The sequence below is a fragment of the Polypterus senegalus genome, chromosome 4 (genome assembly GCF_016835505.1).
Source record: "Polypterus senegalus isolate Bchr_013 chromosome 4, ASM1683550v1, whole genome shotgun sequence".
In the NCBI taxonomy this organism is placed as follows: Eukaryota; Metazoa; Chordata; class Cladistia; order Polypteriformes; family Polypteridae; genus Polypterus; species Polypterus senegalus.
This window is the reverse complement of record NC_053157.1, coordinates 151,807,040-151,831,841: the sequence shown is the minus strand read 5'-3', so window position 1 is coordinate 151,831,841 and position 24,802 is coordinate 151,807,040. Positions and strand designations below refer to the sequence as shown.

Genomic DNA, 24,802 nt, shown 5'->3' with positions numbered 1-24,802 from the left:
CTGTAGCACTATGTGTTGTATGCTCCGGAGTGCTATCAAATGAAGCTTTAAAGTCCAACAAATTAATGTGTGTCTACACTTATAGAGCTTTTTTCTTTAAACAAACTTAGGGAATATCGGAATTAGAGAAAAAAAATGTAATCGGCTTTTGTGGGTAACAAAAATGTTAAGGCAATTGAAGCATCCAACCGATAACTAAGCCTAGGAAGCCTCGTATAAGTGGGAAAATCTGATTTTGCTTTCTGCAAAAAAGATAGTAGGTGTTATGTAGGGGAGAAGGTCCATAAGCAGTTAAATTTTATACCACAGACAGCACTGTTCAATGAAGGAACTCATCAGCTGCTATAAACGGAAGAAGGGAGCTGCTTTCATGCGCCACAAGTGGACCATTTCAAACATTTCTAATCTTCTTGTGTGTGTTATAAATATGAACGTTATGGGGAAGTAAATGAAGACTTTCTCTTCTATAAACCTTTACCTACATATTCAACCACTGTAGCCATTTGCGATGCTATGAGTGAGTTTGTTGTGTTCCATTAGATAACATGGTCAGAATTTGTAGTACTGAGCACTGATGTAGACTGAGAAATTCTGCATTCTCTATAAGCATTTGAAAGCTGTTGCTCCACATGTGTACACTGTAATTTACATAGGAAAGCACTAGCTGGCCAAAAATGTAAGGAGATCTTGAGTGGCTTGGGTGAGTCAGTTAAAATGTTTAACTTCATAAAGACACAGCCTCTATAGTCACACCTCTTCTGAGCCCTAGGTGAAGAAATGGGTAGTGATAATGTTTAGCTTCTTCTGCACACCAAGGTATGACGGCTTTCTCAAGGCAAAGTGCTTACTCGTTTTTTTGAGTCACAAGATAAAAAAAATTACTGACTTAACTTGAAGACCGAGGTTGAGTCAATTTAAGTGACTAAAAATTTTGACAAGAATAATGTTAAGATATCATACATGAGATATCATATAATAAAGAATATCACATAATAAAGAAAGCAGGTTTATGAAGTGATTTTCTTAGGTTATCTGTGTTGAATGTTAGTGAGGTAAATCATTAGCCAGAACCATAAGGATGATCTCATCCATGAATAGACTGCAGATGTTCTTTATGATCACCCAATGGGGATCCAGGTTGTAAAAGGATGGGAACCCATGAAATAGACTATTTTGACTTATAACAAGTAAACCCATAATGTAACAGAATCAATTTTCACTTCTGGTTACTTAAACAATTGTGTATGACCACAGAAAAATACATCTGCCCTACTTCTCCTTCTGTTATTTTTCATTTCCACAAAAGCACCCGTTAAAATAACTATGTGTGGTGTTTGTAATTTAATATCTTATGCATAGGAAAATTATAAAATAGTATAATGATAAAATTACAAAGTATTATTTTGCTGTTGTTGTAACAATCAATAAAGATGAATGGTGAATATGATAATCAGTGGTATCAGAATATTATACACCTTCATAATTTTTCAAATATTTTATAAGCCTTTGAGCACCATTTGTCAGCCAGACTAGTTATGAGATTTTGTTTTAAGGACTGAAGAACATTTATTAATAGTTGCAGTAGCCTAAAATGCAAAATGTCAGACTTATGACACTATCAGATGCATCAAAATAAATATAATTGCAATCAATTTATATAATATCTTTCCTCATAAATAAAAGTTAATTTTTCTGCTTATTTGTTTTACCCTGTATACCAACTAATATATGCATAAAAAATATTATACTTGGGAAATCCTCTAGTAGAATAATGGTTGATGGGGTCACTTTTAAAAAGGCCTAACTTTAAAGTTTAGGTCACAGCAACACAAACGCTACACTTGGCCAGTTTTCTGTGCATTCCATAATGTCTTGATGTCACCAGAAGCAAGAGGAGTTGTGAGTGGGAAGGGTGTAAATGAGTGCATGCATTCTGAGAACAAGTCATTGAAGCCATAAAAGTGAAGGTGCTAGGAACTTCGTAACTCATGTGATCTGGAAAGATGAAACAAGAAAGGCAAAAAGATTTGGGGGTCATAGCAGGTAACCCTGTTTAATGAAGATGATGAAAAAGGGCAAAAGAAAAATGCTTTTAAGGGTCCATACTGCTTGGTAACAACCAAGATGTAAAGAAAATGTGACGGATCGAACCTTCCTCCTTAACAAATGATCCTGAAATGAGCACAGCCTCATTTGGTGGTTTTATACTGTTGACATGGTAGGGATGGAGCTTTGTGACAGAAGTGGAAGCCTAGTTTGCCTTGTGAACATCTGAACTGTGGACAGTGTTAGTGAGAGTGCCTCCTCTCTAATCAGGGTGGTATTGCTTACCTTTTCTGAGCTTCCTTAAGTGCACGATCTTGGCTCTAGTTAGGAATGTATCCATCTGAAAGACTAGAACTGTCACAAGAACATGTTCCCTGCTAAACACTTTACATAAGTACTAAGGAAATTAAATCCACAAGTATTGTGCCTTTTTCTATAATAGAGAAAAAGATTAACAACAACATTTATTTATATAGCACATTTCATACAGTGATGTAGCCCAAAGTGCTTTACAAGATGACAAAAAGAAAGTTACAAGAAGAGAAAACACTTAAAAATAAGCATTACTATTAAAGAATAAATAACAACAAGGTAAGGTCAGATGGCTGGGAGGACAGAAAAAACAAAAAAACTACACATAGGCTGGAGAAAAAAATCTGCAGGGGTTCCAAGGCCAATAGTCTGCCCAGCCCCCACTGGACATTTTACCTAACATAATAATTCCTAAATCAAACCTCATAGATTTCATGATTTTGCTTGATGGGATTTGATGGAGTTGGTCTCATTCCATCATCTCAGGGGGCTGTATGACACCTATATCAGACTTAAAACAACAGGGAATAGTGGATTAGAACAGACTGCAGATTCCTAACGAATATGATAATTCTGAGCCCATATATTCAATGAGGAATACAGCTAAAATGTAGCGACAAAAGAATCCATATTAAAATAATGAGTTTTTAGTAGTTTTTTCAAAATGGTCGATGGAGCTTGGCAAATTTCTATAGGTAAAATATTCCAGATTTTAGGTGCATAACAAGCAGACCAACATTTGAAGATCTGAGGTTATGACTTGGAGTTTATGGAGGCGGGCATTCCAAAATATAGGACGGAGCAAGATTCAGGGTTGCATTTATTTATGTTTTGTGTTGTTTGTTATTTTCTCGTGTCTGTATATGCTTGTATATGTCCATCTTATTTTATCCACATTTTATTAATAAACTGTATTATTTTGTTTATTGCACTAAGCTTTTTTGGATTATTTCTTGAAAAGTAGTCTATCACCATGTGTGAATCAAGAGCAGAGAAATTGAAAGTTGATTTGTGTAGACTTTTGCCAATTTGTGAACTTTGTTCATAAGATCAATAGGTCACTTTATTGTTCTCACGTCCTGCTCAAATGTGAAACAGGGACCTCCTATTACTGCTCCATTGAGTATAGGTTTTATACATATCAATAAACTAATGAGAATACAGCGTTCCCCTGCTTTCAGTAACTGAAAACATCAAATGCTGTTTAATAAAGCTATTTACTTAACGCTTTATCTCTTTAAGTTTCACATGCATATTTTTCTTGGGTTTTTCCAACTCTTTTACAATTATTTTTAACCATGATTCTCAATATAAGATGACAAAACACATGTGTAACACAGGTGTGGTTTGTACAGCATTTTTGTAACGTAGTTATTTTTAAATCAGGGAGGCAACAACGAAAACAACAGAAAAACAGCAACCGTTGTGAATATTAGCAACAGTCTTGTAGTCTTTTAGTGTCTTCCTTGACCACTTCTGCTGGTCAATTCTGGCATATGCAGTCAAAGAGCCTGTTAAAGTTAGTGGCTTTTGAAAGGCAAAGTGTTTAATGGGGTTAAGGACAAGGAATTCCTTGGCACAGTTGTAATTAGCTGTGTGAGTCTGGCATTATCCAAATATAGGGTCAACCATGTGGGAACTGTAAGCAGAGGTCTTCTGACAGGATAGCAGAATGGAGTCTAGCCCATAGTGCACTGCCACTGATGTTGACATTGTTTCAATAGCATTATGGGTGGAAGATCTGAAACAGCCTCTCAAATTGACAAATGTGATGTGTAGAACCTGTTCTTGGCTCTGCGTCGGTATGGTCAATCAAGGATGACCAGATAATGGATGGTCTTCTATCTTGCTGTTAGGCTGAAAGTTTGCCTAAAGTCAGAATGCAGTGAAGTCACTTAATACATAGTGTATAGAATGGCAATGGCTTTTTCACTTACATCTGCTGACATTTAAGACTTTATGGAATGTATGGAAAAATGACCCAATTGTAGCCTTTTTCTTGCTATGACCTAAACTTTGAATTAAGGCCGTTTTAATGACAATCTGTTCAAGGCATTGTTTTACTTGGATTTCTCTGGGAAAATGTGCAGATAGATAGATAGATAGATAGATAGATAGATAGATAGATAGATAGATAGATAGATAGATAGATAGATAGATAGATAGATAGATAGATAGATAGATAGATAGATAGATAGATACTTTATTAATCCCAAGGGGAAATTCACATACTCCAGCAGCAGCATACTGATAAAATAAATAACAAGTTCTGGCTCACTGTACATCTTATTTTGCTAGCCAGAAGACTGAAATAATTTGAAAACTTTTTGTGAAAAAAATAAAGCCTGTAACTATACAGTAGCCTTCTCATTGCAGAAAAAGAAATGTTGTTTAATTTTTGTATTAGTATACTGTATATTGTGGCTGGGTGCAGGAATGACAATTTGTAGGAGCTTGAACAGTTGGGCTACCAATCAGGTTGTCCCATTTAACACGCAAGGTAAAATTAACCACAAAATAAATGTCTTTGCTGTTGTAAGTCTTTTGTTATGCAGAACAGAAGGGGAGGGGCTAAGTGCACCCACTAGATGGTTTCTCAGTACTTGGGGGAGAGAAGGAGGAAAAAACATTTGCGACAGCGCCCCCTCTCACCCCCGCGGGTTATCACATACCTCGAATAAGCCCTCAGACACACATGTGTGACAATAAATAAATTTAATTTTGAAATGATAGAGACATGCAGACATTCAGACATTTATTCCTTTATTAAGGTGGATACTGTATATAAAATACTGCATGTATTCTGTATATATTTTTTATGTATTATATATAAAATATATCTTACAAGTATACGTCACACTTGCAAATTTCATTATTTAATCAAGAGAATTTTGTTGTAATCATTTAAAAATAAACTAAAACAGTATCCAGTATCAACGCCTAGAGCCTGTTCAATGTGGAGTCAATATGTTATCTCAGGTTTCATTTTAAGCTAAAGGCTGATTTGTTCTGGCTAGGAACACACTTTTTTATTAGCAGTATAACACAAAGGCACAACAGCACATTTTCTAAAGCGTAGCTCCCTATCTGTGATCAGAGTAGTTAGAACAAGGCTTTGAACTGAGATATCTACTACATACTCCTTTGGGTATAGCAATACAAGACATTTCTGTTAAGCACTTCCTACAATGGTACAAGATCTTGCTATGACAGTTGGCTAATGTTATGGATCCAGCGACGACAGCATGCCTAGGAGTAGAAAAGAAATATTTCAAGCAAATTACATTTACACAGGAAAGGTCAACAATTATAGAAAAGCACACAATTGAAAAAAATATTCTGTTCCAAAAATATACTGTCTTGAATCTGTTCATTCTATGATTATTGAGAGAACCAACACCCAGTTCTAACTCATCATATTTCTAGATTTGTTAGCCAAGGTTTGAGCTAATAAACTATCCAGAGATCACTATACTATAAATTCATATCTATCCTGTTTCAAAAGGCACACATCAGTCATGGATCTAAGGTGCCTGACAGGTCCCACTAAAATTTTTATAAACACCACTACTGACATTACTTCCAATGTGGGAGGTGAGGGAGCTGTCATTTTTTTATACATCACCAAGTGAGCCAGCATGCCATCTTCCACCCAAGGGGTAATCCAAACAGTGCTCTGCCCAAGTCTTGCATGCTATGCAACCCATTTTTACAATGCAAAGACTCCAGGCTTGCTTTGGTGCGGGCCTCCTTAATACTGGCCACTGGAGACTTTTCAAAGTTTTATATATAAGAGCGCTAACTGTATCCAGAATGAAATATTGGAATCGGCTAATAATTATTAGAGGGTATAGTAGACCAGAAAGTATGAGTATGGTTACTTATTCCCAAAGTAAGTAGTCTCCAATTTTATAGACATCATGATTTGCTTCACATTCTCAATTTAATCTTACTACAGTTTAGATTGACTCCAGCTGTATTATCATTGGTCACCTGTAGGTTACCATGAAACAAATCCTGTTTATTTTGTCACTAGATTTCAAGGAACATTTATAGTATATTACTGGCATCCAGATCCAAACCTTCCAGACAAATTTCCTTTTAAAAGCACCATCAAATCCTTTAATATATCTTGTGTCTTTAGAAAGATGTGCTGTAGATGGAGTCAAATAGAACTTTATTTCTGCCCATGGGTGGAAATTTGGCTTTTTGCAGAAGCTCTTTAAATAACTAAATATACACAGTTTGTAAACAAATATACACACATGAACGAAGCATGATTTCTCCTTAAAATGTACTTATTTCTTACAGCAACCATCCATAGGTAATTAAGTTACTAGCTTCCCATGCCTCAGGACCAGACACAGGAGTCCTGTTATCCTTTGATCAGAGAACCATTTTCTGTGCACGCTAGATGAGTGTTTATATATAGGGAGATAGCTTAGATGATGAAATGTAAACAGAAGAACAAAAAAGAATATGCAGAATTATATTTAATATCACAGGTACTTATAACTGCTTATATTCTCCTTGTGATCTTGAATTAAATAAAGCAGGTTTGAAAATCTTATGGAATCGATCATAACAAATTTGGGGTGTTCTTTGCTTATTTTTGTTATTAAACAGCTGTAGTGTTGTCAGCTTGCTGACCTATTGTTTACCTAGCTCAGAGTATATAACATTCACTCACTTAATTTTCTTCATCTGATCAAAGCCTTACTTTTATTTAACACTTTGCTTGTTTTAGTTAACCTTTGTGAATGAATTCTGAAAGTTTTATTTTGTTATTCTGTCTAAGCAACCTCTCAGTCTTTAGATGTTTAAAAAATTCAGGACTGTGGTTACCTCATATGTCCTTAGAGGAATGCTTGAAACCCAGAAACTGGACCTTATCTGCAAACATCTTATCCATAGTAAAGTTATTGATATAAGATAGGCGGCACCATGATTGAATCAAGTGACTGTGCAGCGGTCGAATTAGAGGACTGATATCTATCAGTAAATTTGAGAAGTCAGATGGTAATCAAAAAGGAAATGAGCTATACTATATCATGAGAAACCACACAGGAACAGACGACCTTGGGCCACAGTTTTACATCTCAGAGAATCAGCAAAGTGAATATAGTTTACCAACTCTAAAAATGACAAGCAGTTAACGCTTTAGAATGTTTAACAATTTACAATGCAAAAAATGATTTTGCTAAACCAGTGTACTGAGGAGTGTACTGCCTACCCATGAGGTATGTAACTAATATGCTGCATTTATAATAAAATAGCTCACTAATTTATTCTTAACTTCTATTACCAATTAATTTGATATGCTTCTGAAATACTTGCATTGAACAATTTGTTCTTTGTGGGAAGACATTAGTTATAAGAATGCTTAGCTGTGCTTGAAAATTGCCTTTTCTTAATGTCTATGGTTTTATGAGTAACACATTTGCTTTTTGCTACTTTATACACTTGTTATGATGAGATGCATTAATTTATTAAAAGTATAAATAGAAAGGTACAGATTAGACAAAAAAATGTAAAGTTGAACCCCCAGATATGAGATAAAGACTTTATTATATGGATGAATGTAATATTTAAATAAACAATGCAGTTTGTTGTTTTGTTTTTTTTTGCTAACCATTTTACTCCAGGAAATAGTAATAAACTGTTCTGTTCGATTACATTTTATTTATTCTTGTATATTGTTCTTTTCAGAAGTTAGAGTAGAGTACATTTATGTGTTATTCTCCTAAAATATGGAAACAGTAGGTCTTTTTTTCTAACAAAGCACAATGAAACACTAACAGTGCATAAACGACCATATGAAGACATACAAACACATACAGTCAGAGCAGAGAGAAAGATCATTTTAATATTTTATGCAATATTAAGTCCACATTGACAGACTCAACAATGTAAAAATATTTACATTGCTAAACATTTACTGGGTAAACAACCAGCATAAATTAACTCAAAATCACATTCTTTGTTTAAGTTGATTAAATATGTAAATTGAAAATAAAGCAAGCGATGCTCTGTACAGCGTACCTCACATGAATATATATATCTGTTTCATTTAAATATTTTTTAAAGGGAATAATTTATAATAATCATAGCCAACCATCAATTAAGTCAATTTAGTGTATAACTTATAATAATAATAATAATACATTTTATTTGAAGCGCCTTTCAAAAAACTCAAGGTCACTGTACAATCAGATCATTCAATGACTAAAAAATTTAAAATCCAAATAAAACATCAGATAAAACACCAGTAACAATTACAGTGAATAAGCAATTTTGAACAGATGCGTTTTAAGATTAGCCTGAAATTGGTGAAGGGTAGTCATGTTCCTAAGATAAGCAGGTAATGAGTTCCATAAGGAGGGTGCCGATCTGCTAAATGCTCGGTATCCCATCGTGACAAGACATGCTGGTGGATTATTTAAGTTGATGGAAGAAGAGGATCTGAGCATGCGAGAGGGTTTAGTGACTTGTAGGAGCTGTGAGAGATATGTAGGGGCAAGATTATGAATAGCCTTATATGTAAGGACTAAAATTTTGTAGTTGACCCTAAACTTTATTGGCAGCCAATGAAGCTGCTGAATAACAGGTGTAATGTGATCAGAATAGGGTGTTTTAATAATTATACGAGCAGCCGAATTCTGAACAAGTTGAAGTTTATGTAGTAACTTTTGGGGCAGACCAAAGAGAAGTAAGTTGCAATAGTCCAGACGGGAGGTGACCAATCTGTTGACTAAAATAGCAGTAGAGTGATTTGACAAAGATGGACGCAGACGATTAATGTTACGCAGGTGTAAGTAAGCTGCTCGGGTAACAGAACTAATGTGAGACTGAAAAGACAACGTGCTATCCAGAATTACACCAAGGCTTTTTATCTGATCTGTACAGGTAACAGATGTGTTGTCTATTAATACTGAGATCTTTGATGCCTTCGCTATTGCAGATTTCATGCCCTTATGGTACAATGAAAGTGATTGTTACTATAGACGTGAATATGGTTATGGTTGACTGTGAATTTGTGTTCCAGAGATCTACATTAACTCGGCTTTTGCTTCAAATGGCATCATAAGTTTAAAGATTTGTCTAAAGTTAAGCTTTATTAAAACTCAAGATGTTAATTATGTTTAAAATGGATGGATATTTGGAGTACAGCGAGCATGGCCAACATGTCATAGAGCCCAAGAGCAAACCCTTGACACAACGAAATAAATAATCCTTACAGTAGGCCTGACAATGTCTCTGAATCGTCTGGGAGAGCATTGAAAAGGTTCTTGGCAAGAATGAAGTTAGGTCAGTGTTTTTCATCTTGTTGCCACTGTAAACATCCCCTAGATAAGGAGTTTTTACAAAGTGGATGGATGGATGAATAAATGGGGTTTTAAAACCCTTCCTTTGATTCTATTTGTAAATTATAAAGAATAAAGATTGCTGTTTTATTTCAGAGGGATATTGTTTTCGCATGACTGTGTAGACACTGCATTTTCTGCTGTCTTTGTCAATAACAATGTCAAAGAAATTGAAATATTTACTAAATGTAATTGCAGTAGTTCTCAATAAAATAGTATGTGTGCCACATTATATCAGAAGCCAATGGCAATCTCCTTATTATGCATCAGTTAATGTAGTATACTTACTTCATACTTTATAACATTGTTAATGTTGTATCTTAAATTATGAAACTAACGTTTTTGCCATACATTTAAATAAACCTAGACCAATGATCACCATTAGGATGTGTATCTCTCTTTTTCATTTAAACAAGTAAAGCTATTCTTCTTTAAATGCAGTACATATATTGCTAGAACGCTATCAACAAATGGCCAGCCCTTGTTGCTAATGGTTCCTTAATATTTGTTGTAACAGAGTGCAGCTGTTCATTCAGTTCAGTTTATTCCTTTGCACAGTAAATTTCCATTCATAGTCTCAGAGCATTTCACACATTAATAAATATTGAATATTAAAGTATGGTATGGCATACCATAGTGTACATAGTTTACTAATGTAATCATTTTTGCTTGATTATAGGTATTATGTGGTTAAAACAAAGGTATTACATTGTAGTTAAATTGTGTATGATATGTGTTAAAAGAGGTGTACAGATTTTAACACAGACATGGGGAGAACGTGTAAATTCTATGCTGTGAGGATCCAGGACATGAACCCTAGTCTCCTTACTGCGAGGCAGCAGTGCTACCAGTATGCCACCCTTCCACACTATGTGTTAAGATATATTAAACCTTTCCAAATAACAGTAACTGTTTCATGAAAATGGTATTTCTTCAGCTGATTGCTTTATTTTTTAATAAACCTAAAATATGAAAGTGATGCTTTCTGCATTGTACTATTGAAGATGCAAAAGGATTTATTTCAGTAGGATGTGCTACACTGGTGAAAACAGTCATGAATCAGTGGCCCTAAGGCTAGATTAAGACCCTCCACAGGCCTGAGGGTGCTGAAGCTCAAAAGCCCCCACCACAAGACACATGCGTAAACATACACATTATGAACATCACATATATCAATAATAAACCAAATATAGCGACTGATGTAGAAAAAACATTGAAAACTTTATATCTGTTCAACTTCATCTTCCTTTTTTGAATCAATGAATCTAACACACTAATTGATGAGTGCAACATCACATCGGTGGGAGGTTATTTTTTTCTGTAGCAATGTTAGCGAACATCTATTAAATATTTTTAAAAAGCCAATAACATTTTATGATTACAAAGTGATAGAGTTTTGGTATTGTATATTGATTCCAAATGAAATAAAAAATGGGACAGGGGATCCTTTACTGCGGTTGGCATTGTCTGTTGCATCTTAACTAAAGCAGTGGCCTCATTGTCCCGTCCACACTGCTATGTTCTAGTTTTAAAACGCAAACATTTGTCTACATTTTCACCTTTCGTCCACACTACCTAATCATTCTTGACTGCTGAAGAGACTTTTAAAGATGCTCTGCAGAGCCAGATACTTTTGTAAACGCAGCATCAGTTTTGTTGTGTGGATGACCGGAACTGTGTTCCGAAATGTATACTCTTATCAACCTCCGACTGTTTTCTGCTTATTACTTGACTCTTCTCTTTTATAAAATAATACTGTTTTATTGTACTCAGCTATTATTATTATCACAAACAAAATTTATGTTTTTTTGTTTTTATTAGGATCAGTGGTTATGTCATAGATTGAGTTGATTCAAATAATATTTTAAAACTTTTCATATGGTAGGTAGAGTGGCACAGAAACAATAGCATTAGATTAAAATCTCTGAAGACTGAGCAAAGGAGAAAAAGTTATAATGTGGCAGCAATGAGAATGTTGAGATGAATGTGTGAAGTTACAATAAAGGACAGAATAAGAAAAGTGACAATCAGAAGTACAACAAAAGTGTGAAAAATATATAAGAAAGTACAGGAAAGCAGGTTGAAGAGGAATGGGCATTTGACAAGGAGAGACCATGATTATGTGGGCAAAAAAGAGATGGAAATGGAAGTACAGAGGGAAGTGAAAGCAAGGGGAAGTGGATGGATAAAGTAAAAGAAGATCTGAAGGTGGATTCAGTTGTTTTGGGAAGTTTGATCAAGCACATCAACCCCCTATAGAAGTGGGAAAACATGAAAAGGATGAATAAGACTGCCACTTCAGTTCCTGCCTCTGATCACTGTGTCCCCAAAATAGCCATCTACTCTGTTTTCAAATATTAGATAAGTAAACAATTGTCATATATTTTATCTCATGAGTTCACTTTGACCTCTGCAGGTCCCTGTAAGTTATAGGGGCCCCAGAATTAATCAAGATGAACTATATGAAAAAAAATGTTCTTTGCTTTTCAAAGAAATATTTCTGTTGCTACAATGACAGATTCAGTCCTCCTTAACCATTTTCCAGTTATCCCAGAGATAAACCATCCCAAGCTTTCACATGCATTCGTATTCCCTGAGTTTACAAGTCTCCAGTTAACTGCAAATGGTGACAGAGGGCAATTGATAGAACAACGTTTGTGATAGCAGGCAAGCTGTATATGGGCTGTCAGAATGGAAAGTGTGTGCAGAAAAAGCAATTTGCCGAGTTATAAGAGCAGCAGTTCTCTAGCACTGGCCAGTGATGACATTACAGATCTAGTTCTAGTGATAATGAAGTATATGAAGGTGATGAACTGACTTGAGAATGTGCAGATTGTAATAAGAGCTTAGGGCAACTTAAAGTTGCCATTCTCTGGAGAGCAAGGCAGAAGTTTCGTTTTTTACATGACCCCTTGCAAAATTTACTTTGTTCACAAGTCATGCAGTGTTAGATGTAATTGTGACTGAGCCCGACAGATGTTCACAGTAGCTGATCCAGCGCTACACATTGAAACCAAATAACGCTGCTCCTGAGGTCTAATGTCAGTTATGACAAGCTATTGGCTTTCTTTGAACTTATAGTATATATTGTAATTCAAAAACCTGATATTGAAATGTACTGATTAACAAAATCTTTATTTGAAATACCTTGTAGACCGTTCTAGATATGGATCACAAGAGAACAATATTTGCAGTTACTTGTCAGGTGTTTGTATTTTGTTGTTAACAATTTTCCTGTCGCTTCACATAGAAGTGAGAAATCCTTCTTGAAAATAAAATTGTTCTTTACACTTTACATACCGAGAAGAATATTGTTGATGACAAGGCCATTTGACAATGAAGCAATCTGAACTGTCCTTCACACAATTGCTGGTGCAGAATTTGCAGACTGGTGAATAAATAGTCCTGATTATGTGTTTTTATTTTTGCTTAATTGCATTATTTTTATCCATTCCTATTTTTGTTTTAATGCTTTCTTAGTTTTATCTTAACAGCTGCATGTAAATTTTCCCCCATATGTAAATGTAGGTATTTATTTGTAGAAAAGCCCTGCAATTAGCTATCAACCAGTAAAAGAAAAATTCTGTCCTTCCATCCTGTGCTTTTGGGTTGGCCTCCAGCCACCATCATTGTAAAATAAGATTTTGCATTTTCAGTAAATTGATAGCTTGGTATGTACTGTATGGTGTCAAAAGAAAATAATAACAAAGAGGAAAAATCTCACAATGCATTGCGTACCAGAATTTCTGGTTTATGATAAAAACATGTTTTCAGTAGGGGCGGCATGGTGGTGCAGTGGGTAGCGCTGCTGCCTTACAGTTATGAGACCTGAGTTCGCTTCCCGGGTCCTCCCTGCATGGAGTTTACATGGTCTCCCTGTGTCTGCGTGGGTTTCCTTCGGGTGCTCTGCTGCTTCCCACAGTCCAAAGACGTGCGCTGTGGGTGTGTGTGCCCTGCCCAGGGTTTGTTTCCTGCATTGCGCCCTGTGTTGGCTGGGATTGGCACCCTGTAGTTAGGATATAGCGGGATGGATGGATGTTTTCAGTATGTTAACATTCATTGTTGCAATTAAAAAGAACAGTAGTGTTCCAAGATAGTGTATGTGTTTGATGATTATTTACTATCTACTAGTGTTTGCATGTGTTTTCTCCAAAAAATTTTGTCGTCTTTTAACCCGCCTGTCAATGTTGCTTCACATTTGCAGTGGCTCTGAAGTTCAAAGAGCAGAAAAATTAAAGAGTTGGCACATGTAATATATGAAGGATGGGAGCATTAACAGAGTCCATGGTCCATGGGTGCCACTAGGGTGTGCTGCAGGGATTTACACTCCCCACACTTTGAGATTTTTGTATGGCCCAGAAGTGCTTCCAAGGGGTGAAGCCTTAGTACTGGTTTTCAATAAAAGAAACTGCACCGCCTTGTCCAGGTGAGTTGGAGCCTGGAGAGGAGACAGGCAACACTCACCTGGGAGGAGTAGCAGGGGAGAGGGGCAAAGAATTGTGTATTCAATTACTGTTTGGCTTGGGACTTGTCTGAGCATTCATGTTTGAGATTAGGAGCTCTCTGGCGCCCCCTGTAGATCACAATAGTTATACATAGGATTTTATTGGTTTGTTTTTGTTATTATGAGGATTATCATGATATTTTTTATGACATCATTCAGGCAGCATTTTGTCCTTATGGCCATTTTCTATCCCACTCTGCAGGCCATCTTGTTGTTATCAACAATCACATGTCGTTAGTTGCGTGACTGTCATCCCAGAAAGAATTAAAGGCCTGGGAGATAAACAGAAGTCAGAAAACAGAAAGGAAATCTTGTGACAAAACCAAAACGTCAAGCCAAACTCGTACTGAAAAAAATCAGAAATGGGACAGAATGTTTTCAATTTTAAACAAACAAAAATTGCGAACAAACTTATAATTTCTTTGAGGAATCTGCATAGTCAAACAAGAACGTGTACCAAAGAGTGACTTTTATATCCTGTGACCCCTAAAAATCTCATGATTCGTGATCTCTGATGTTGATGCTAGTAACTGCAAAGCCATCATCAAACAAAGCATCCTCTAAAGAAAACAAAATGATGCTGCAGAAGAACACAAATAAATAAATAATGTTTTATTTACACTTACTTTACTTTACTATTTACATTTACATAAAATGAACCTCAAAATAATGAAATAATCATTCAAGCTTATAATTGTTTTAAGTATTTAGTGCAAAAGCACCTATCATGATGACAGTGACCTGACACAGATTTGAATTTGTAGTCAGTAATTAAACACAGAGGCTTACTTCTTCAGGCATCATTTGTTTAGTTCAAAATATTCTTTGTTTCTTTCTTCATAGTGCTAGGAGCTAAAGGGCTCATCCACAAAGATATTAATGTCACAAGCCATGCTTTCTACTCTTCACATTTGAGTCTCATTTTACTTGTGAGACTACACATTTGGTTTCTATATTCTCCTGTGTTTTGACCCTTTGGCATGTTACACAACTGTGATTCTGACTGCTCCCATTTAGTGGTTGTGTTTGTCAGTTACACATTATCATCAGCTCCAAAGTAGCTTTAATAATTTGATTACTCACAGATAAACTACTAGATTAGGCATCAGCTTTATATGCTTATGCAGAAATACTTTTGAAGGGCTGACAAATTAATTTTCACAAATCTTTTATCAACTGGATTGTAAGTGAGTGGCTCAAAACAAGGAAGTACGTTGGTGGGGGAATCCATATAACAGCTGACTCGGAATGGGGAATTCCGCTCTCATCACCTTGTTCAGGAGTATGATTATCTGAAGATCTTCATTCAGCACAAGAAAAGGATAACCCTGTTCTGATGGAACTTGGCAAGATTGGGATTAGTTTCAAAGAAAAACAATGAAGAGCATTATCAGGCATTTGTTTTTATTGTGGTTATTTAGGCAATGTAGTAGCCACATGGCCAAAGCTTAGGGGAAACTAGAAAATTTTCAGAATAGTTTGCACATTGTAGCTCTTGTGGATTCAGGTTCTGAAAAAAGTTTTAGTAGGTCTGGACTTCTGCAGCACTTACAGATGCCCAAAGCTCTACTTAAAATAGATTTTAAAAATGATTGGTGAAAGGAGAAACAATAGGTGAAGGATTAATTGAATGTCATTCCAGTTTACTTTTGATATGTGGGTCACAGGCTTGCACAAGAGAGAAGGAGGTAAGTCCAGGTTCCCAAAAAAAAATCATCTTTATCATTGTGAAGACAGGAACATTCTGAAAGCATTTATTAAAAAAATGAGCTGTCACTCAAACACACGCAGTATGCAAGCAGAAACAATGATGTCTTCCTACATTAGTTCACTGCTCAGATCAAAACAACAGATGGTCTTCTTTCTGTCTTTCTGCAAGCGAGCAGACTGAAAATGATCACACGGCCAGGTCAGAGGCTGGTTTTAAATGTTCCCCGCATCAACGAGCGGGTGACAGACGCGTTACATGGGGAGCTTCCGAACTTGAAGTTGCACTGGCAGTGGACAACCAGTCTCTGCCTGCGTTAACAGTGTTAGCGCACAGCAAAATTGGGGGGTTGTCGCCTTCTAAAAAATCTCACATCCCCTCCCCCTCATATTGGTATGAACAAAGCAACAGTCTAAGCCAGGCTCAGCCAGATGCCACAGGAAATCAGCATTGACGTGCACCAAACCTGAGTAATGGTGAACCTCGAAATTGAATCACATAGTTAGTCAGGAATTTGCATCTTCTGCCTGTAGAACAACTGGAGCAGGGTGAGATCAATCAACAGGATAAACTGCTTGCCTCACAAGTAGTGGCAGAACACCTCCCAATTGATAGATAACAATCATTTTTCAATGTTTAGGTAATTATGCACCATGGGAAGCAACTTCCTGCTCAGAAATGTGATTGGATGTTCTTCCCCGTCAAAACTCTGAGAAAGTACAGCCCCCAAACCAAATGCATTCATATCTGTCTGTAGAATTAACTCCTTAAAAAAGTCTGTTTTTGGGGAGGGAACTGGTAATAAAGACAAAGGAGACTTCAAATCAGAGGAGGACCTTTCACAATCATCAGTCCAGTCAATGCTGCGTTTTTTTCTGCCCTTTGTCAGGTTAGTGTTGGGGAGTCTCCCTGTGCAAAATCCAGAATAAACCTCCGGTAATAACCAATGAGTCAGAGGAAAGCACAAATTGGCTTGCGTGTTTCGGAGCATGGATTCACAAGCACCTCACCCACCTTGTCTAACAGAGGTTTAATCAAACTGTTTCCCCATATAATGCATTTCCAACAAGCCCAGTTTACACTTCTTAGGGATAGCTGTCAACCCAGCTTGCACTGCCTGTAGGTAGTTGAGATGCGACCGCCAATCATTACTGAAAATGGCAACATCATTGAGATACACTCCAACATAAAGAATCTGATCCATCAACTGCTGAAAAGTCAACACACTATGGAGACCAAATGGGGGTCTGGTGAATTCAAACAACCCATCCAGGGTGGTGAACATGGTCTTCTTCTAGTTGGATTCCATCAGCGACACCTGCCAGGATGGAAATATACAAGGCTTGCCCAACCCTCTCCAGTGAGTCATCAATATGCAGCATTGGGTACATGTCAAATTTGTAAATCTTATTTAAGTGTCAAAAATCTACGCAAAACTTAATGGAGCCATCTGGTTTTGGAATCAGAACAATTGCACTGCACCACTCATTTTTATTCTCATGAATCATATCCATGTCGAGCATCTGCTTCACCTCCTTGCGTATCATAGTCCTCATTGCTTCCGAAATACAATATGGGCACAGCTGTATCTTAACATCAGGTCACAATCTTGTGTTCAGCAATTTCAGTCCGGCCAGGTACGATGAAAAGACATCAGAGTTGCATCCGATCAGGGATAGTAACTGAGCCTTCTAGGTATCAGTCAAATCATCACCAGTAGCTACCTCTGTCTGACAAAATGTAGAAATGGTGGCCAACACCTCATTAGGTAAGATTAATATGTAGGATTTGCACAGGGTTGTGCTGTCTGGGAGTCCAAACTTTATAGTTCATAGGAATCAAGCTTTACTCTACTACCGCAAAACCCAGCCATTTTACCAGAAACTTATGTGGTTTAGTCAGGATCAAAACCAGAACCCAATTGCCCTTTTTGAATTCATAAACTTTGCTTTTTCTATCATAGTTACATTTCTGTGTCTCTTGTTCGCATTGCTGATGCTCAGCAACGATGGGTGACCATTTAGAAATATGTTCTTGGAGCAAAGCTACCTATTAATATTTCAGCATTATAATATTAAATTAAATGCATGTTTCTCTTCTTTAAATTTCTGTTAACTCTACCCCTAGGGACTAAGTGCATTAGATAGGTTGCTGCGGTAGATTTCTAAACATCAGCACGATATACAGAACAATATGTGAATAAAAGAAAATAACAAGCCCTAGTTTGCTATCTCAGAAATGTTCAGATGAATTAGGGTTTGGTGGCTGAAGAGATTAGTTATGCTGCTAGAGTACTGAGTACTTTCCAACATTTGTGCCTTGGACGAATATCTTGCTGAGAAAGTCTATTAAATAGATAGGTACAGTAGTTTCTTGATTGGATGCGCCTGATTGTCTGTAAAGTTTAAATGCCGTATTTGCTCTGATATATTAAGACACGCCTGATTGTTAATGTGTGGGTGCTAATTAGCTCTGTTATATTATGTATATTAAGGTAACTAGAATTTGTCATGAAAGACAACCTAATGCATTACATTGCATTACTTTGCTGATCAGTACCAGGAAAGAAGAATCAATTAATGTTTTGGTCCATTTTGTAGTCCTCCTGTTTGTGCGAGTTACATTTGTCACAACAGAAAATATTTTTCCATTACTCAAGACTGCAGTGTTTGTGCTACTTATATTATTGTAACTACAGTTTATTGTTTTATATGGCAGCATTAGAGCTTGGTTAAGTCATCACTAGCCAACATTGTGGAATTCACTTCACAGTGAGTTCAGCAAAATCATACAAATGTTTGAAATATTAGCCAAACTCGGTGAAATGCACTAAAATCAAAGGGGAAGGAGGAAAGGAACTTGTTTTAAATGGATTAAATGGTGCAATAGCCTTTTAAGTGTCCCGGCAGGCTAAGTAAAAGTCTGACAGCTATGATAGACAGATTATTGTGACCAAATATGTGATGAGAGCTGTGCAGCAATAGTGCTAACCACTGTACCACTGTTCCTCAAACAACAAAAGACACAGAGGGAAAGAATACCAGAAACAAAATACACAAACTAGCAATAAGTAAGTAAAATATAGATTATTACACTCACAGAGTTCTACACTTGGTGTACACATTGGCCATGCCATGAAGCAGCGGCATGGAATTGGTTCATTCCATTGTTGGAAGTCACAGCTCCAGGTGCAGTAGGCACATCTTTTTGTTTCACAGGTATTCATGTGCCTGCACACTTGCTTCATACTTTCTTCTTCCATCAAGAAGAAAGAAACACCCTGCAAATAATGATAAATCTTTTGTTTTTATTATTTCACAGCTTGTCTTGTGTCTCCTGATGAGGGGAGGGAGAGCGAGGGGCTCTTTTAAGACTTGTTTTGTATTGGCTACAGCACATAGCTAATTACATATGTAAATTAGCTTTGTGGAGCTAAACTACCAGTACACAAAAATCAGTATTATATATCTCTTGGCAGTACATTATCCATGGATATATGTCTTATCTAGTAATGTACAATCAGACTTATGTCCATGGTCTGTACCTGGTGTCTTATTTTATTTTGCCTTAATGCACCACATGTATTCCAAACAAAACTGATTGAGCTGCCAGCCATAAAAGAATACAGTACATATCTAACATATAATACATATTTGTATTTAACAACTATGATCAACAGATAATTTACAGATATACAAGCAGGGAAAATAGTTATTGAACACGTCAGCGTTTTTCCCAGTAAATACATTTCTAATGGGTCTATTGACATGAAATTTACACCAGATGTTGGTAACAACCCAAGTAATCCACATAAAATGAAATCAATATAAATAAGTCCATAAATTAAGTAATAATTGTAATTAGTATAATGACACAGGGAATAAGTATTGAACACACTTACTGAAATTTATTTAATACTTAGTAGCAAACCCTTTATTGGTAATGACAGCTTCAAGATGCTTCCTGTATGGAGAAAATAGTCGCATGCATTGCTCAGGTGTGATTTTGGCCCATTCTTCCACACAAACTGTCTTCAAATCTTAAAGGTTCCAGGGGTCTCTTCTATGAACTCTGATCTTCAGTTCTTTCCATAGATTTTCAACTGGATTCAAGTCGGGCAATCACTGTCTTGCTGAAATGTCCACCCTCGTTTCATCTTCAGCATCCTGGTAGATGGCAGCAGATCTTTATCAAGAATGTCCCAGTACATTTCTCCATTTATCCTTCCTTCAATTATATGAGGTCTGCCAGTACCATAGGCTGAAAAACACCATGATGTTCCCACCTCCAAACTTCACTGTTGGTATGGTGTTTTTTTGGATGATGTGCAGTGCTATTTCTACTCCAAACATTGTGTATGCAATGAAATCCAAAGATTTCAATTTTGGTCTCATCTGACCAGACTATATTCTCCCGGGATTTCATAGGCTTATCCAACTGTTGTGCAGCAAATTTTAAATAAACTTCAATGTGCTTTATCTTCAGCATTGGAGTCTTGCGTGGTAAGCATGCATAGAGGACATGGCGGTTGAGTGCATTACTTATTATTTTCTTTGAAACAACTGTACCTGCTAATTCCAGGTCTTTCTGAAGCTTTATGTGAGTGATCCTTGGCTCTTGGACAACTCTTCTGATTATTCTTTTGACTTCTCTGTCAGAAATCTTGTGAGAAGCACCTAATTGTGGCCGTTTTATGGTGAAACTATGTTCTGTTTCACTTCCAGATTATGGTCCCAATGGTGCTCACTGGAACATTCAGAAGTTTAGAAATATGTCTGTAACCAGTGCCATCAGTATGTTTTGCAACAATAAGGTTGTTAAGGTCTTGAGAGAGCTCTTTGCTTTAACCCATCATGAGATGCTTTTGTGTGACATTCTTGGTAATAAGACACCTTTTTATAGGCCATCAATTAGGACTAAACCAGCTATTATTAATTTTCACTGATAGGGGGCAGGATTGCTTCCTAAATACTGACAGATTTCAGCTGGTTTCTTGGCTTTCTATGCCTTTTTGTATCTTCTTTACTTCATGTGTTCAATGCTTTTTCCCAGTGTCATTCAACTTTATTACACATAATTTATGGACTTATGTGTTTTGATTTCTTTGTATGTGTGGATTACTTGGGTTGTTACCAACATCTGCTGTAAATTTCATGTCAGTAGCCCCATTAGAAGTATATTTACTGAGAAAAACATTGATGCGTTCAATACTTATTTCCCCCTTATATGTATGCACTCTTTATTATTCTATGTTAAATTGTATTCTCTCTATTTAGTAAGAAAACATAACACTGTACTGTATACCAATTTGTTACTAGTCTCCTAGAGTATCAAGCACCAGCTCCTTGTGTCAAATCTTGTTCACTCACGCACCGGTATCCATTTCATATTTCATAGCACCTATATTTTGTAAACATAAGTGAATTATGGCCTTTAAACACCTCAAGCTTAAAAAGAGGCACAGTGTGAAGACTCGTGAGGACCCCAATCCCCCATGAAGACAAAGAGGATGACAGGCATTTCTCAAGGTTAAAAGCTGTTCAGGATTTTTTCTTAATGAGACAATAAACGGTCAATTCAAGGACCATTAAACAGCTGGTTATATCAGTGTGTCAGTCTGCCGCTCATCCTCTTTGTCTTCAAGGGGGACCACTGTCCTCAAGAGTTTTAACACCACATGCCTCCCTCCTAGCCACAGCTCAAACTTAAAAGTTATCAAACAGTATAACAGTAGCATATATACATAACAACAGTTTTGAAAAACAAGAAACTTTATTTAAATAGTGAGTGATATTATTGTATCTTATGCATAATATTTGACCTCACTATATTGAGATACACCCATACTAATTTGCATCCCAATTGCTGGAACATAACCTATATGCAAGTTGATAGATAACTGTACTCATAATACCCATCAAATGAAAATACTGCATCTTTTTTTTTGCGCACTGTGTAGAAATTTGGAGTACTGAGCAGGTGAAAACATCACGCATCCCCGAAGTAGAGTAGCAACAATCGTACAGTAAGCATGCATGAAAGTTCAGAGCATATACCTCTGTGATGTCACGCTAGCCACCAAACATCCTGGGGTGCTCTGAAAGCAATAATGATGTGCAAAATGATTCTTCTAAGTGATTTGATTCATTTTGTTCAGTTCACCAAAATGGCTGGAATCTTTGAATCATTGATTCATTCTCTTCAAAAACAACAAGAAGCTATATTCTAGTTTAAAATCTAGAAGAGTATCATAACAGTGTAGTAACTTTATCCACCAAACAATACAAACAATATAAAAAGCAGGCAACAAAATATGTCATTCACACATAATAATAATTATAATAATGATGATGATGATCCTCTTTATTGAATTTTGACAATAAGTAACATCTCAGCAATAAATAGAATAAAAAAATAATACAAAAAGAACCTTAGAACAGTGCACACATCACGATAAAACTGAGAACATTGAAATATGACTGAATAAAATTATATTCGGTTTTGGATTAATCTCCTATAGTTTCCTTCTTTTATATCCTTTCCTTTCTGATTTAATCTGCCGTACATATATCATCAGTGAACTGAACTGTGATTCAATGTACTGCAAGTCTTTTGTCTGCAGTTCAGTACACAAACTGATTCTGTCGGTGAACTAGTTCAGCAGTTTGTTCTTTGGTTCAGTGCATGAACTTATTCTTTTGGTGAACTAGTACTGTTAGTCTTTTATCTGCAGTTCGTGAACAAATTTGCAAAGGTTCAGCAGATCAGTAGTGGGCATACTGGTTCATTTAATCAGTCCGTATACTGAGATAATCAAAGTCACCCAGTCAGAGTGAACCGATCAATGAGAGGTGCTTGGTTTCATCTACCCTGTCAGTTTTTGGCTAGTTGTTGTCATGACCATTTTGCTGAAACAGTTTACTGAAAGGCTATTTTCCAAAGACAACAGTCATTTAAGTGAAGTTAAGATGATAACTCCGTTCTGTCATGAAATGCTATAAAAAACATAGTACGCACTGCACGTGTCTTGAAAAGATTTGTTCTTTAATGTCATTGTACTAGTACATTCGTTCAGAGACAAAGATAAGTACAGAAGAACTAGCTTGTTCATTCATTGCACATCACTAGAAAACAACGTTCACATAGGCTGGCTGCACAGCTGATTTTTTGGAAAATTTTTAGTAAACGAGGTTAACAGCGAATACAGCATATTTACTGCAAAAAACTTTGGTGAATTTCTCCCATCAACACTAGTCATCACCCATCATACTCCAGACATGAGAGGTTTGATGAGTTACACCTTCTGATGTCATACTTTTAATACCATTGTAGTTCTCTGCTGTTAGTTTAATGACTATATACACTTTACAAGCATACATGGATCCCCAAATAGGCTTGTTGGGTTAAGTCTCAGGGATCCAAAGGTCTGAGTGATCCTTATGGAAATAAGATAACTAAGTCTCTGAAGTTGAACCCATTCACAGCAGTAAGGATTCCGGGACATCCTGAAAGGTCAGTTCGGGTCATCGTGTGTAGCTCTACAGAACTGAGCCACAAACTTCAGACGAAATGTTACCCAGCACAATTCCAGGGTAATATTTTTTTTTCACCAACACTTTTGAACACAATTGTCAGCCAAAAAACTTCCAAAGTAAATACATTTCTTCCGCCTCCCAATGAATATCACCCACTGTCTCTTGACTCTGACTGTCCGATGTGAAGCAGTGGGCTCCTTTTTCAAGCCAGACCTGTGAATGCTTCCAGTGCCCTTGGAAGCACTTCCGGTTCACATAGAAAGCAGAGAGGTCTTCCCCTGACAGTGCCCTCTACCAGCACCCAGACACCCTGAAAGGGCTGCATAAACACCCAAGCACCCCTGCAGTTGTCCAAACTGGGATGCTACAAGAGGACCTCTGCCATTTACCATATGGGGGAGGGAACTACTCCCAGCTTTCGCAATTCCACCAATTATCTTACTCTGGCTGGGCACAAAGTCAATTCTTCGTCTAGCAAGCTCGTCTGTCCTTGCATTCTAGCCTCCCATCTAGACAAGAAATTATCCTCCATGCCAACCAGAATTCCTGTCCTTCCTCATTAGTACTTATGAGCAATCGATGTGCAGAATACAACTTATTTAGGGGCAACAAAGCCCAGTGCCACAGCATTCATTCAAGAACAGTCTCAGTTTAAGAAGAACTGGTAACTTTGAATTTTTTTGATGACTTGGTGATAAAAAAACCAGTCAGACAATGATCATGTTATTTACAAATCTATACAATGGTGGGCTTCACTGTATTTGTTTTTTGTTACTGAATGAGATTTGTGTCTATTACATTTTGTTCTCAATTGCCAGCTCTTCCTGTACGTGGAATGATGTTTCAGACAAAATAAAATAAATAAAGGCACAAATAAATAAAAACTGAATAAATGTGATTGTAAAAAAATAAATGTGTCATGAACTGTAAGCAAAAATAAATAAATATGTCACAAAATGTTTTTGTTGCTTAATTATTTGTTTTGTTTAATTTTGTCTGTAATTTCCTACAAATACATCATGAAATATGGCTTGAAACAAAACTATCACTTTCACTTGTCAAAGCACAGTGGCACATAAAAAGTAGCAATAAACAAATGAAAGTTAGATAAAAAGAAAACAGCAAAACAAAAGGAAAACAACAATTGTGAATATTAACAATTCCTTCAATATCTTATGTAAGTACCTCTTGTGGCCACAGTTTGATATGTCTTAGACCGTCAGAGAAGCTCTGAATCTGCAATTTTTGGATGTTATCCCATTCCAAAAGAATGGATTGATAAAGTTGCTGGCCACTGTCAGGCAGAGGGTGATCTGTTTGGTTTCTGTGATCC

At 36.5% G+C, this 24,802-nt stretch overlaps 1 protein-coding gene across 2 annotated transcripts in view; it reads left to right on the top strand.

The window, feature by feature from the left end:
- Window positions 1–7,428: 7,428 nt before the first annotated feature.
- The window catches only part of LOC120527736 (cytokine-dependent hematopoietic cell linker), a 97,244-nt gene continuing 79,870 nt past the window's right edge, over window positions 7,429–24,802 (top strand). For both annotated transcript variants that reach the window (XM_039751498.1, XM_039751497.1), the window contains exon 1: window positions 7,429–7,598. In XM_039751498.1, the coding sequence (XP_039607432.1) occupies window positions 7,594–7,598 (5 nt within the window). In that variant the 5' untranslated portion in view covers window positions 7,429–7,593. The remainder of the gene's footprint in view (window positions 7,599–24,802) is intronic.